This window comes from Arachis ipaensis, chromosome B08 (genome assembly GCF_000816755.2).
Source record: "Arachis ipaensis cultivar K30076 chromosome B08, Araip1.1, whole genome shotgun sequence".
NCBI classification, from domain to species: Eukaryota; Viridiplantae; Streptophyta; class Magnoliopsida; order Fabales; family Fabaceae; genus Arachis; species Arachis ipaensis.
In genome coordinates, this window is record NC_029792.2 from 20268043 (window position 1) to 20278677 (window position 10635).

At 35.2% G+C, this 10635-nt stretch overlaps 2 protein-coding genes across 2 annotated transcripts in view; one reads left to right on the top strand and one right to left on the bottom strand.

Annotated features, from left to right (window-relative positions):
- Nucleotides 1–7187, top strand: part of LOC107612935 (double-strand break repair protein MRE11) — a 7697-nt gene extending 510 nt beyond the window's left edge. Inside the window, exons 2-20 of the mRNA XM_016314725.2 lie at nt 494–591; nt 1306–1425; nt 1533–1601; nt 1693–1784; nt 2259–2361; nt 2449–2556; nt 2657–2719; nt 2827–2898; nt 3212–3289; nt 3617–3679; nt 3777–3837; nt 4079–4161; nt 4626–4739; nt 4906–4983; nt 5255–5326; nt 5440–5660; nt 6057–6141; nt 6353–6538; nt 6801–7187. Coding sequence (XP_016170211.1) covers nt 494–591; nt 1306–1425; nt 1533–1601; nt 1693–1784; nt 2259–2361; nt 2449–2556; nt 2657–2719; nt 2827–2898; nt 3212–3289; nt 3617–3679; nt 3777–3837; nt 4079–4161; nt 4626–4739; nt 4906–4983; nt 5255–5326; nt 5440–5660; nt 6057–6141; nt 6353–6538; nt 6801–6833 — 1799 coding nt within the window. The 3' untranslated portion in view covers nt 6834–7187. The remainder of the gene's footprint in view (nt 1–493; nt 592–1305; nt 1426–1532; nt 1602–1692; nt 1785–2258; nt 2362–2448; nt 2557–2656; nt 2720–2826; nt 2899–3211; nt 3290–3616; nt 3680–3776; nt 3838–4078; nt 4162–4625; nt 4740–4905; nt 4984–5254; nt 5327–5439; nt 5661–6056; nt 6142–6352; nt 6539–6800) is intronic.
- On the bottom strand, nt 7716–9717 carry LOC107612934 (DNA-directed RNA polymerase V subunit 7). Its single transcript, XM_016314724.2, has 2 exons — nt 9491–9717; nt 7716–8446 (listed from the first exon to the last, which is right to left on the bottom strand). Exon 2 carries the CDS (start codon nt 8440–8442, stop codon nt 7900–7902), a length of 543 nt encoding a protein of 180 aa, XP_016170210.1. The 5' UTR covers nt 8443–8446; nt 9491–9717; the 3' UTR covers nt 7716–7899.

Genomic DNA, 10635 nt, shown 5'->3' on the forward strand with positions numbered 1-10635 from the left:
AAAAAAACGTGCATGTTGAGGGTTGACTATGCGTTTTGCTGCTCTAAGAAATTTGATGCACTTTGGTTTGTAAAGTGAGTATTGTTTGGCAAATGATGCATTTTGTTGTGCTTCTCAGATGAAATTAAAGAAAAAACAATTAGTATATTAGCTTCTTTTAGAATCCGCTGAAGCAGACAGTGAACCGTTTCGATTTTTCTTTGCTATTGAGAAAGTACCATTCCTTAACAATGGTGCTGCAGGTAACATATATGTGATAATGTTTGCCCTTCATTGATTGTTCCTTTTGAAGTGCAAGTGCGTCCTATAATTTAGACGTATTAGAATTTAGAAATATAACCATTCATGCACCTTCTGGTTTCGTGACATGGTAGAGCTGAATTTGTGCTGTTCAATTTGAGATTAGGATTTGGTTGCAAAGGGATATTTGTGTTTTTATTTGTAATATTCGTGAAGAAAAACATGAAATTTTATTGTTATTCATTATTATTTTGGGGCAGGTTTGGTCATGTGAATTATGAAGATCCTCACTTCAACGTTGGTTTGCCTGTATTCACCATTCATGGGAATCATGACGATCCTGCAGGCGTGGTATGACTGAGCATTCTTATGTTTCAATGTTTATTTTGAAATTTTAAAATGGCATCAGATGAAGATGCCTTGCTACTTGATGTTGTTAATTACCAAGTTAGTTTTAGATTTTGATTGTTATTTATGGTGCATTATGGCATGATGGGTTTAGAATGTTATAGAGAAAGGTTTTGGCTAGTTGTCTTGGCAGCTGGCACTCAGAAACATTTGAACATTCTGTCTGAGCCACTACAATGTAAAGTTCTTATTTGCGATTTTCCTAGAAGCAATTCATATGTAATGCCCAAAGGGATGACAGTCTCTGCTTTTTCCTTTTGTTTGTATGGTTTCTATTGACATGGTAAAAATGAAATCATCTACCTAGAAACTAAGGATGCTTTTTGTGTTTTCATTTTCCGTTTTCATTTTCAGTGTTTCTGTTTTCAGAATTTTAAGAAGAAAAAGAGAAAACAGGGAGTGAAAACAGAAAATGGGATTTTATTATTTTTACTGTTTTCTCTTTTTCCTTCAAACAAATCTAGAAAATAGAAAACACCGAAAATGAAAATGCAAACCAAATGCACCCTAATTTTTCTAAACCCCCCTCCCCTCCCTCCTCCCTTTCTTATTTAGCTACAATGTACTTAACCAGATTGATATTTTGTGAATGCAACTGTAATCTGCATACAGCCATTCTTAAATACCAGTGTGTTCCTCACTGAATGATTGTCACAGGACAACCTTTCTGCAGTTGATATTCTCTCAGCATGTAATCTAGTCAACTACTTTGGTAAAACAGTTCTTGGAGGTTCTGGTGTTGGTCAGATCACTCTCCACCCTATTCTTATCAAGAAGGTTTCTTGTTAATGCATAAGAAACTTATTTTCATTTTTCTAATTGGAAAAAAGAAGAAAAATGGCATGTTTCATTCTGTTGTGAGCTACATTTTTCATGAATTGCAGGGTTCAACAGCTGTAGCTTTGTATGGCCTGGGCAACATTAGAGATGAAAGACTTAATAGGATGTTTCAAGTACGCTGCCAATAAAATTTGCTTTGACTAGTTCATCTATTAATTTGAGTACACTCGTGTCACATGGTTCGTTATTCTTTATCTTGTTCAGACGCCACATGCTGTGCAATGGATTCGACCTGAATCTCAGGAAGGATGCCAAGTCTCTGATTGGTTCAACATTCTGGTTCTTCATCAGAACAGGTTATGCTTCTTTCCTGCCTGCATTTTAAATAGATTGTGTTTAATATCACTTATCACATACTCACATGTCCCAAAATGTGTGATTAACATGAAATATACATTTGATTACTTGACTTTGAATAATGGAATTCTTCATCTTTTCCCCCCATTTTCTTATGGATAAAGAAGAAATATTATTAACAAGAAAAAAAGAATAGTGCACATAACACAGAGGAAAGAGTTCGGTAAATCACATAGGAATAGACAGGAAAAAAAAAGAAAAGAAAAAAGTACATAAAAGCTTTTCAATCGCTCTGCATATCTCAGTCAGAGAAACTCCTTTAAAAAGATCATGTGCCCTTCCACCAAATAGATGCCTAATCCTATTCAATAAGACATGCTTATTTTGTCCTGTTTATGGTCTATAACATATAATTTTAGATTTTAATCTACTTGATAATTGACCCTTTTTTTCCCCCAAATGATGGTATGCAGGGTGAAAACAAATCCAAAAAATGCAATAAATGAGCACTTTTTGCCTCGTTTCCTAGACTTCATTGTGTGGGGACATGAGCATGAATGTTTGGTTGATCCGCAGGTTTATTGAAAATTTATATTTGTGAGTAGGTCCGGATAGATATATGCTGTGTTCTGCAAACTTAATATGGATTTTAGTTTTCCTCAGGAAGTTCCAGGGATGGGATTTCACATTTCACAACCTGGGTCATCAGTTGCCACATCACTTATTGATGGAGAATCTAAGCCAAAGCATGTACTTCTTCTGGAAATTAAGGTTGCATATATAATGACAATATAAACACCTCTTTCATGGAAGCAGCTACCATCTTTTTATATAGTTCTCATAAAGTGCTTGAATGAATTGTTCTTGACAGGGGAATCAGTATCGTCCAACTAAGATACCTTTGATGTCTGTGAGGCCTTTTGAGTATACAGAGGTGAGATCTCTCACTTTTTTTTGAAGAATACATTCAATTGCTACAGAACCCATCTTTTGAAACTATCTTATGGTTCTTCACTAATCATTCAAATCTTCATAATTCAGGTAATACTAAAAGATGAAGCTGATATTGATCCCAATGATCAAAATTCAATTCTTGAACACTTGGACAAAGTGGTATGTGGGTTTATTAAATCTAGATGAAAATTTGTTTTCCTTGCCTTTTATATTACTGTGCCATTTTTGTTGCTCTCTCTCTCTACTCTGTCTCTCTGGAAGCTCATATATTGGTTCCTTTTGATTACAGTTTTCCTATTTCGTTCCTCTTGGTGAATACGTTATGATTAAATATATTAGTCTGTTGTGAACTTGTGATATAAATTGGCATATCTGAAAGGAATTTAGCTTTATATTCCCCAAATAATTTTTGTATTTTGGACCATTGATCATATGTGTAGCAACAGTATTTTGATAGTAAAAGATTATGTAGGTGGTGAAGCTGATAGAGAAATCTAGGAAGAAGGCTGTCAACAGGGATGAACTCAAGCTTCCATTAATACGTATCAAGGTAACTTGTATATACTGTACAATGAATCTTCAATATCACTTCTGTATTTGAGTGCATTTCCTTCTGTTTCGCTTCTCACCTGCCAGGATGATTGATCTGCAGTTCAAAATGCTTCTAGAAATGTACTGTTTGGTCACACTTTTTTCCCCTAGGAAAAATAGTAATTTTCATTTTATTAAACATTTTTATTACATGGGAGTTGGATTCGTGAATCTTTCAAAAGGTATAGAGTTCATTTAATTAAACTACATTCTTATTAAACTTTATCTAGCCCCATTAGATACTAAACAATGTTTCTTGGTATGACTTATACAATGTAATATGCAGGTAGATTACTCTGGATTTATGACTATAAATCCTCAAAGATTTGGGCAGAAATATGTGGGGAAGGTATTTGATGTCTATCACTCTTCCTAAATTAGTGTGGTATTGCCCATTTTTCTCGAGGGTTGTTTTAGTGATGGAGAATCTATTATCCTTGTATCAGGTTGCAAACCCACAAGATATTCTTATATTCTCAAAGGCTACAAGAAAGGCAAAGGGTGAAGGTAATTTTGAATAGTTTTTGTTTTCATAGTTCATTGCGAAGTATCCTCCAGTTACAATATTCAATGTAGGCATCCTTTATTGTTCTCAAAGAGATTCTTGAGAATTTTTTTAGCTGTAAATGCATATTTCTTTTCTTAATCTACTTATTTTTTGTTAGAAAAGTGAAATTATTTGACATTGATAATGCCATTTTTTTAACCTTAAAAAGGCCTGAACAAAGTTTGTTACTTTCTTTTGTAGGTAAAATTGATGATTCGGAACGACTTCGTCCAGAAGAATTAAATCAACAGAACATAGAAGCTTTGGTTGCTGAAAATAATCTGGTATTTAGAAACTGAGTACTTTAATAATTTTGATCTTTCCTTATATGGCTCTATGCGTACTTGCTATTTCAATAATGTACGGCCAAGTAGATAACTTTGGCCCACTCTAAATATTATTTACTGTTTTTTATATTCTATTCCACAGTCTAACTTTTTGGAATTTTGCTATGAAAATTTAAAGGATTTGATGACCGGGAAAAAAATTGTTATAATTAGAAACAAGAAATCAGTGACATTCCTACGACATATTTCTTAATTTGGTTGGGAGCCTGACTTAAGTTCCTATTATTTAGTTTAAGCTTGATTTGCTAGTTGTATAGTACCAGACAACTTTGGTTGTATCTGGATTCTCTTGAGTTTTAATTGAAGATAAGGAATATAAATATGAGCATGCAGCAAGTTCGATTTTTTTTGTTTTATTATTTTTATTTTTTTAATACATCTTACGTTTAATGGTTTTGCAGAAAATGGAGATACTTCCTGTCAATGATTTGGATATTGCATTACACAATTTTGTGAACAAGGATGACAAAAATGCATTTTATGTGTGTGTACAAAGCAATATTAACGAAACAAGAGTGAGGATTCTATTTTGCTTTTAAATGCCATTTGGCTTTGTCTTTGATATTTGCTATGTTGTAGATCTGGTTCACATTGTAGTCCACCTTGTCTCTTCTTCTCATCGATTTGTGTTCATGTGATACTCCTTCCTCTTTTCATTGATGATTTATTGTGCTTCTGCAGAACAAAATTGCTAAGGATTCAAATACCATGAATTTCGATGAGGAAGATTTAATTGTTAAAGTTGGAGAGTGCTTAGAGGTTAGAAGCTTCATTTGTTTTAATGTTTAATGAACATGGCCTTGGGGTGAACGCCTTGATGTTACCGAGGCTTTCATGACATAGCATTCTAGCATATTGTCTAGGAATGTAATTGCTTGTGTCCTTCCAGGCTCTGTCCATCACAATTTTCTTTGCAGTATTGCAATTATTGGGACCTTAGTATGTGTTGGTATGGATCACTGTGATCTTTGATTGATGAAACATACATTTTCTCGTGTCATTAATTATTTTGTTGGTTCTCGTTTTCTAGGAACGTGTCAAACAAAGATCCACCCAATCTAAGGAACCCACACAGTTCACTTATGCTGATCAGTCAATGGAGGTAAACCCAACATATCATATGGTACTATTGCAATAGTGATGGAAAAGCTAGGTTCTGGGCAGGCAATGTTATTCACAAACTTTATTCTTAGTCATTTTCTCTCCAACCCCTAGGATTTTCAAGGCAGAAGCACCTCTGGAATTGGACCTGCAGTTTCCTTTAGTGATGATGACGATACCATGCAAATATCCACCTCAAAGCCAAGTACCAGAGGTAGGAAAGGGTCCTCTGGTGCTTCTCAAAATCCAACAAGAGGGAGGGGCAGAGGCAGAGGCAGAGGTTCTAGCACGATGAAACAGACAACTCTTGATGGAGCATTTCGCTCATCTCAAAGGTTATGACTCAAACCTAGTAACCTACTCGTTTAAAAGAGAATGATGTTAATTTTTATATAATACTTTTTTTTTAATTGAATACTATGTCTGGAGGGTAATAACTCCCATTTTTAATTGCTTGTTGAGCTATGAATATACCAGTAATTATGCCTGAATAAGCAGATATAGCTGAGTTTTTTGTACTAGGTGATTCTTTCTATATTTTATGTCTTAGTTTCTTCATGTGTCCCTATTCTGGCATGTAAGTTGGCCAATGTGGACAAGGTCTTCCAGGACACAAGAAAGAAAATAATCTGAAGCATGCTTAATGTTCCCCCCCTAAGTTTGATATTCCAGTGGTGGTGTGCCGTGATCCTAGATTTTAATGATTGAAAGGTTTCATTGACATAATGCAGGTCTGCATCAGTTGCTGCTGCAACTGCACTCCAAAGTGCAGCTGATGATGGGGACAATTTGGACTCTGCTTCAAGCGACAGTTTGGTATGGTCCAACACCAATTCATGGTTTATTGAATTCCTTAGTTTGCAGTTCCTTAAATGTGATGTGTTTTTGTGCTTCTTTAATACAGTCATTGCCAGTATGATATATGCATCCTGACAGTTTTAAGTTTGCATGGGATTGTAATTTGTAATCAAAACATACTGGACCTGTTCAATGATTATGTTGAATCCCTGTCTCTGATATTGCATAGGAAAATGAATCCAATCTACCCGGAAGAAAAAGGGCTGCTCCAAGGGGTAGAGGTAGAGGATCTACACAGTCATCTAAACGTGGAAGGAAATCAGATAATTCGACAATCCATAGAATGCTCATGAACAATGATGATGATGATGACGACGACGACGATGATGCCAGAAAGAGATTAAATAAGCCTCGGGTTTGTGCCCTCCCTGCTTCTCTTGATTTGTTTCTGATAGGATATATGTAATATGTTACTTTTCCTCTATTCCCATTCAAAATATGTGTATGAAGAGTCGTGGACCCTTGTAATTTGCTAATCCATTTGATCGATTACGTGAGACTGAGAATCTGGTTTATATTGAAAAATTTTTTGTTTCAAAGTTGTAGCTTCTAATTTTACATCCTCATCTTTGGAGTTTGTGATTTCTTGGAACTAAACCTTTTCATCATGATTGCAGGTGACTAAAAACTATGGAGCTCTAAGAAGGTGAACACACACGGTTATATGCGATTTTGCCGATTTCCGCAGGCCTTATACATAGATACTGTTGTAATATCATATGAATCATTAGGTGCATTTCCTTGTACAGAAAATATATGTATTGACAAGTTTTGTGCACTGGTAAGGTCTTCCTTTGGGTTTAAGGATAAACTAGTTAAGCAGAGTACAGGGGTAGTTTCTTTCCCTTTGTTTATTTTTGTCTCTAGAATTCCTCCGAAGTTTTGGGTTAGATGTAGTATTAGCGTAAGATCTTATTTAAAGTTACCTTAATATCCAGACTCTTGATTGTAGATATTGTTTCTCGCTGCAGTTTGTTTTCATTGTGCCGGTCACTTTAATTCTAGTATAAATTACTATTTTATTCTTTAACGTTTGATTGAATTTAAAATGTTTAACACAGCAAAAGCTGATCAACAAAATAATGGATGAATATGTAAGTTATTGATATAATTATGAATTATTATACTTGATTAATCAACATTTGAAACTATAATTGAAGTATTGAACTTATAATCGGCAAAATCATATTTAAATAAAATGAAATTTAAATTTGACTCAGTTTGAAAACTTAGTTCTTAAAATTTACAAGTGCTAATTCATTTTATTTTGACGTCAACATTTTATTTTAATAGCGCTAATAATGATTTAAAATTTTTAATTTTGAAATGAATAAATTTTACTCCACACACATAATAATATCTCCAAAAAAGGTTCCTTCTTCTCCAACACATTTTAATTCTCTAGAAAATTTTAAAAATTATTCTCGTCAAATTGATTACTCCCTCATTATAAAATATGATAAGGACACATTAACAACCCTGCATTTTAATATTTGTTCTTCATGGATTAACATCAACAATGATGAACATGCTTTCAAGAACCAAGTAACTACTAAACCATAATATTGTATTTAAGATGTTAGAAATTCCTTATGAACATGAGTTGATAAACCTAACTACACATCAACGGTAGAAACTGGTCCTAGGTAGTCGCCTTCCACAATATTATATTTAAGGTGTTAGAAAATCCACATGAACATGAGCTGATAAACCTAACTACACATCAAGAGTCGAAACTGGTCCTAGGTAGTCGCCTTCCAGACTAACCAGTGCCTGAAACTCCCTCTCTGCTTCCAGCCACTTAGTACCAATCACCATAAAGCGAACCCTATCATCTTTGCTGATCTTGGACATTTTGGCATTCATGAAGCAGGGATTCTCACCAGGAACATATCGGTAATCCGGCATCTTCAAATTCGACAGATAGGCATTCTCAATAGGACCACATCTCATGAAGACACCATGCTTCAGAACCTTGTGGACCACACCTTCTAGAACCTCACCCTTGAAAATCTTGAAGGTAAGGGCATTGAAGACAACTGGGAAGAGTACATCCCCGGTGTGTTGTCTAACTTTTCCTTCGCCAATTCTCTCCAGTACTGTGACTGCAAGAAAGTATCCAAGATCTTTCGAAGCCTTCTTTGCAGCAAAGTCACTCAGAAGACGAATGATTATTGCCCTCTGAAGCATCAGGCTTTCTGGTTGCGCGTTTTCTGCAGCAATTATGACATTCCATTGAAGCTGCACTTTGAGAAACATTGTCCTGACCATACATGTATCAGAAAGTTATACAACAGCAATAATTCAAAACTAGAATAACAAACATGCACTCGCACACGCACACATATAAACATATCCTACAGTTGAATCAAGAAATAACAGCTGAATCATATGCTTCAGTTGTTTTCTAATTGCTGAATGCATTAACCAAGTTGTAGCAACCTATAGTTTGGGACATCATTAACGAGAACTAAGTACCAACAAATATAATTACCTAGTGTAACAGAAACCTGTTTGATTTTTTGCAAATTGGTATACAGGGATTTTCAAATCTTTTTGTATCTCGTGTTTTGAGTACAATCTCATATCTATCCTACATCAGTGCTTACAAATTAACATTATAGGCAGCAGAAATAGCTCCCTTTCAAAATCAAAGTTAGAAACCAAAATATAAAAAATAAAAAATCGAAATCAGAAGCAAATTTCAGCAGAATGGTGGAACTCTTTTTTTTTTTTTCCCATGAAAGAAGGAATTGTTTCAGCGTTCCTGTCAAGTTAAATATAAGTAAGGTCCAAACATAACAATGGAGATAGTTCTTCGTGATGTAAAGGTTAGTGTTTAGATTTTTTATAGATTGAAATAAATCATGCATGCATATGTATTTTTTACAATAACATTAACATGCTGACTTTAGTTTTGTAAAAAACAGGGGACTAATTCATGCTTCAACTCCTAGATCAGCGGTAGGTACTGCTTCTTGAATCCAAATTATTATTTTTTTTACATTGCATCCACAATTTTCCTTTCCCCCTTCAGTTAGAGTAGAAAATATTTCCTTAAACCAGTTTTTAAATTCTGATGGTGTTATTAATCTAATAATTATTATATTCTCTTAACAACTGCAGTATTCAAGGAAGAAGGAAAGAGAAGGGGAAATAGCAAGGACTCCTTCTCTACAGAAACCTAACTTTTGTTTTTTGTTTCTTCTTTTTCTTCTATGCATGTTTCAGCACTCTCTGAAGAACTATTATCAACACTTACAGGGAAAAAAAAAAAAGCAAAGAATATAGAAGCAGAAAATGGTACCACAACGGAGAGAGCTAGAGAAGACGACGTCGAAACCACAGGAGCTTGAGGCGTTTTGAATGGTGGACGGTGTGTGAGAACACAAAAGTGATGAGTGATGAGAGTGGATAATGGAGGATGAAGGCGCTGTGGATGGTTGAATGGTGAATGAAAAGGTGATTTAGGGTTTGTGGGGGTGTCCCTCTGTGGGGAGCATCAACCAGATTGAAGCTGAAGCAATCTCTCCTTTGATCTTTTATTCATGCATTCTTTTTTTTTTTGGTTTTTAAATCATAAATGGGCCACAGGCCCAAAAGAACAAAATTATATAGCAAAAGGTTCCAGGTAACATTATTCCTCTACTATCCCGGCCTAGACCCAGCCCCTCTGCCCTCTCACTTTCGTTCTCTATAATTGTCAACATTATTATTTTCATTATCGTTATTTTTTTTTTTTTTTACTATAGATAGGAGACTCGAACCCGCAACCTCTTAATTGAGTATGGAAAAATTATGCCATTTGAGCTATTACTTATTGGTATTTTCATTATCGTTATTGTTATCTTTATTGGTCAGTATTATTATCACCGTTATTATTGTTGGCATACCCTAATATTACTATTTAGTAACCCTGTACGAAAATAATAACATACGATATCGTACTTTCCATTGTAAACAAAAAAAAAAAAACAAAAAAATAATATCGCTACGTTACCAACACAGATTCTGCCAATTTTTACCATTTTTATGGGCTGGGCCCTAAACCTATTTCATCAAAAAAATCGCATCCCTAATTATTCATACTAAACCTTATTTGTCCTAATTACTAATCCTAATTTTAACCGTTCAGCAACATCCACCCCCAAAACCCGACGGCAACCCCATCCAACCTTCTTTTTCGTGTCCCTTTTCGATGCCGGCGTCAACTTTAGTCAACGCCGCTGTTGCTTCCATCGACGAGCAGCTGGGTGTGTTCTGGAGATCAACGCAGTGCCGCCATTACTGCTGCATGTCATCGTTGCAGCTCCTTTAAAGATGCGTCTCTTTTTCGCTGGACCAGCCGACGGTGCGTCCGCGTGCTCTGCCTCCACGCACGCCGCGTTGAAAATCTCCCTGCCTTCCAAAGCACCACCATCCCAATTCATCTCTTGTATCTGACCAACTCCA

What these genes read in the sequence shown, in the direction of transcription:
- LOC107612934 (XM_016314724.2), bottom strand. Translation starts at nt 8,442, where the DNA reads ATGTTTCTCAAAGTGCAGCTTCAATGGAATGTCATAATTGCTGCAGAA.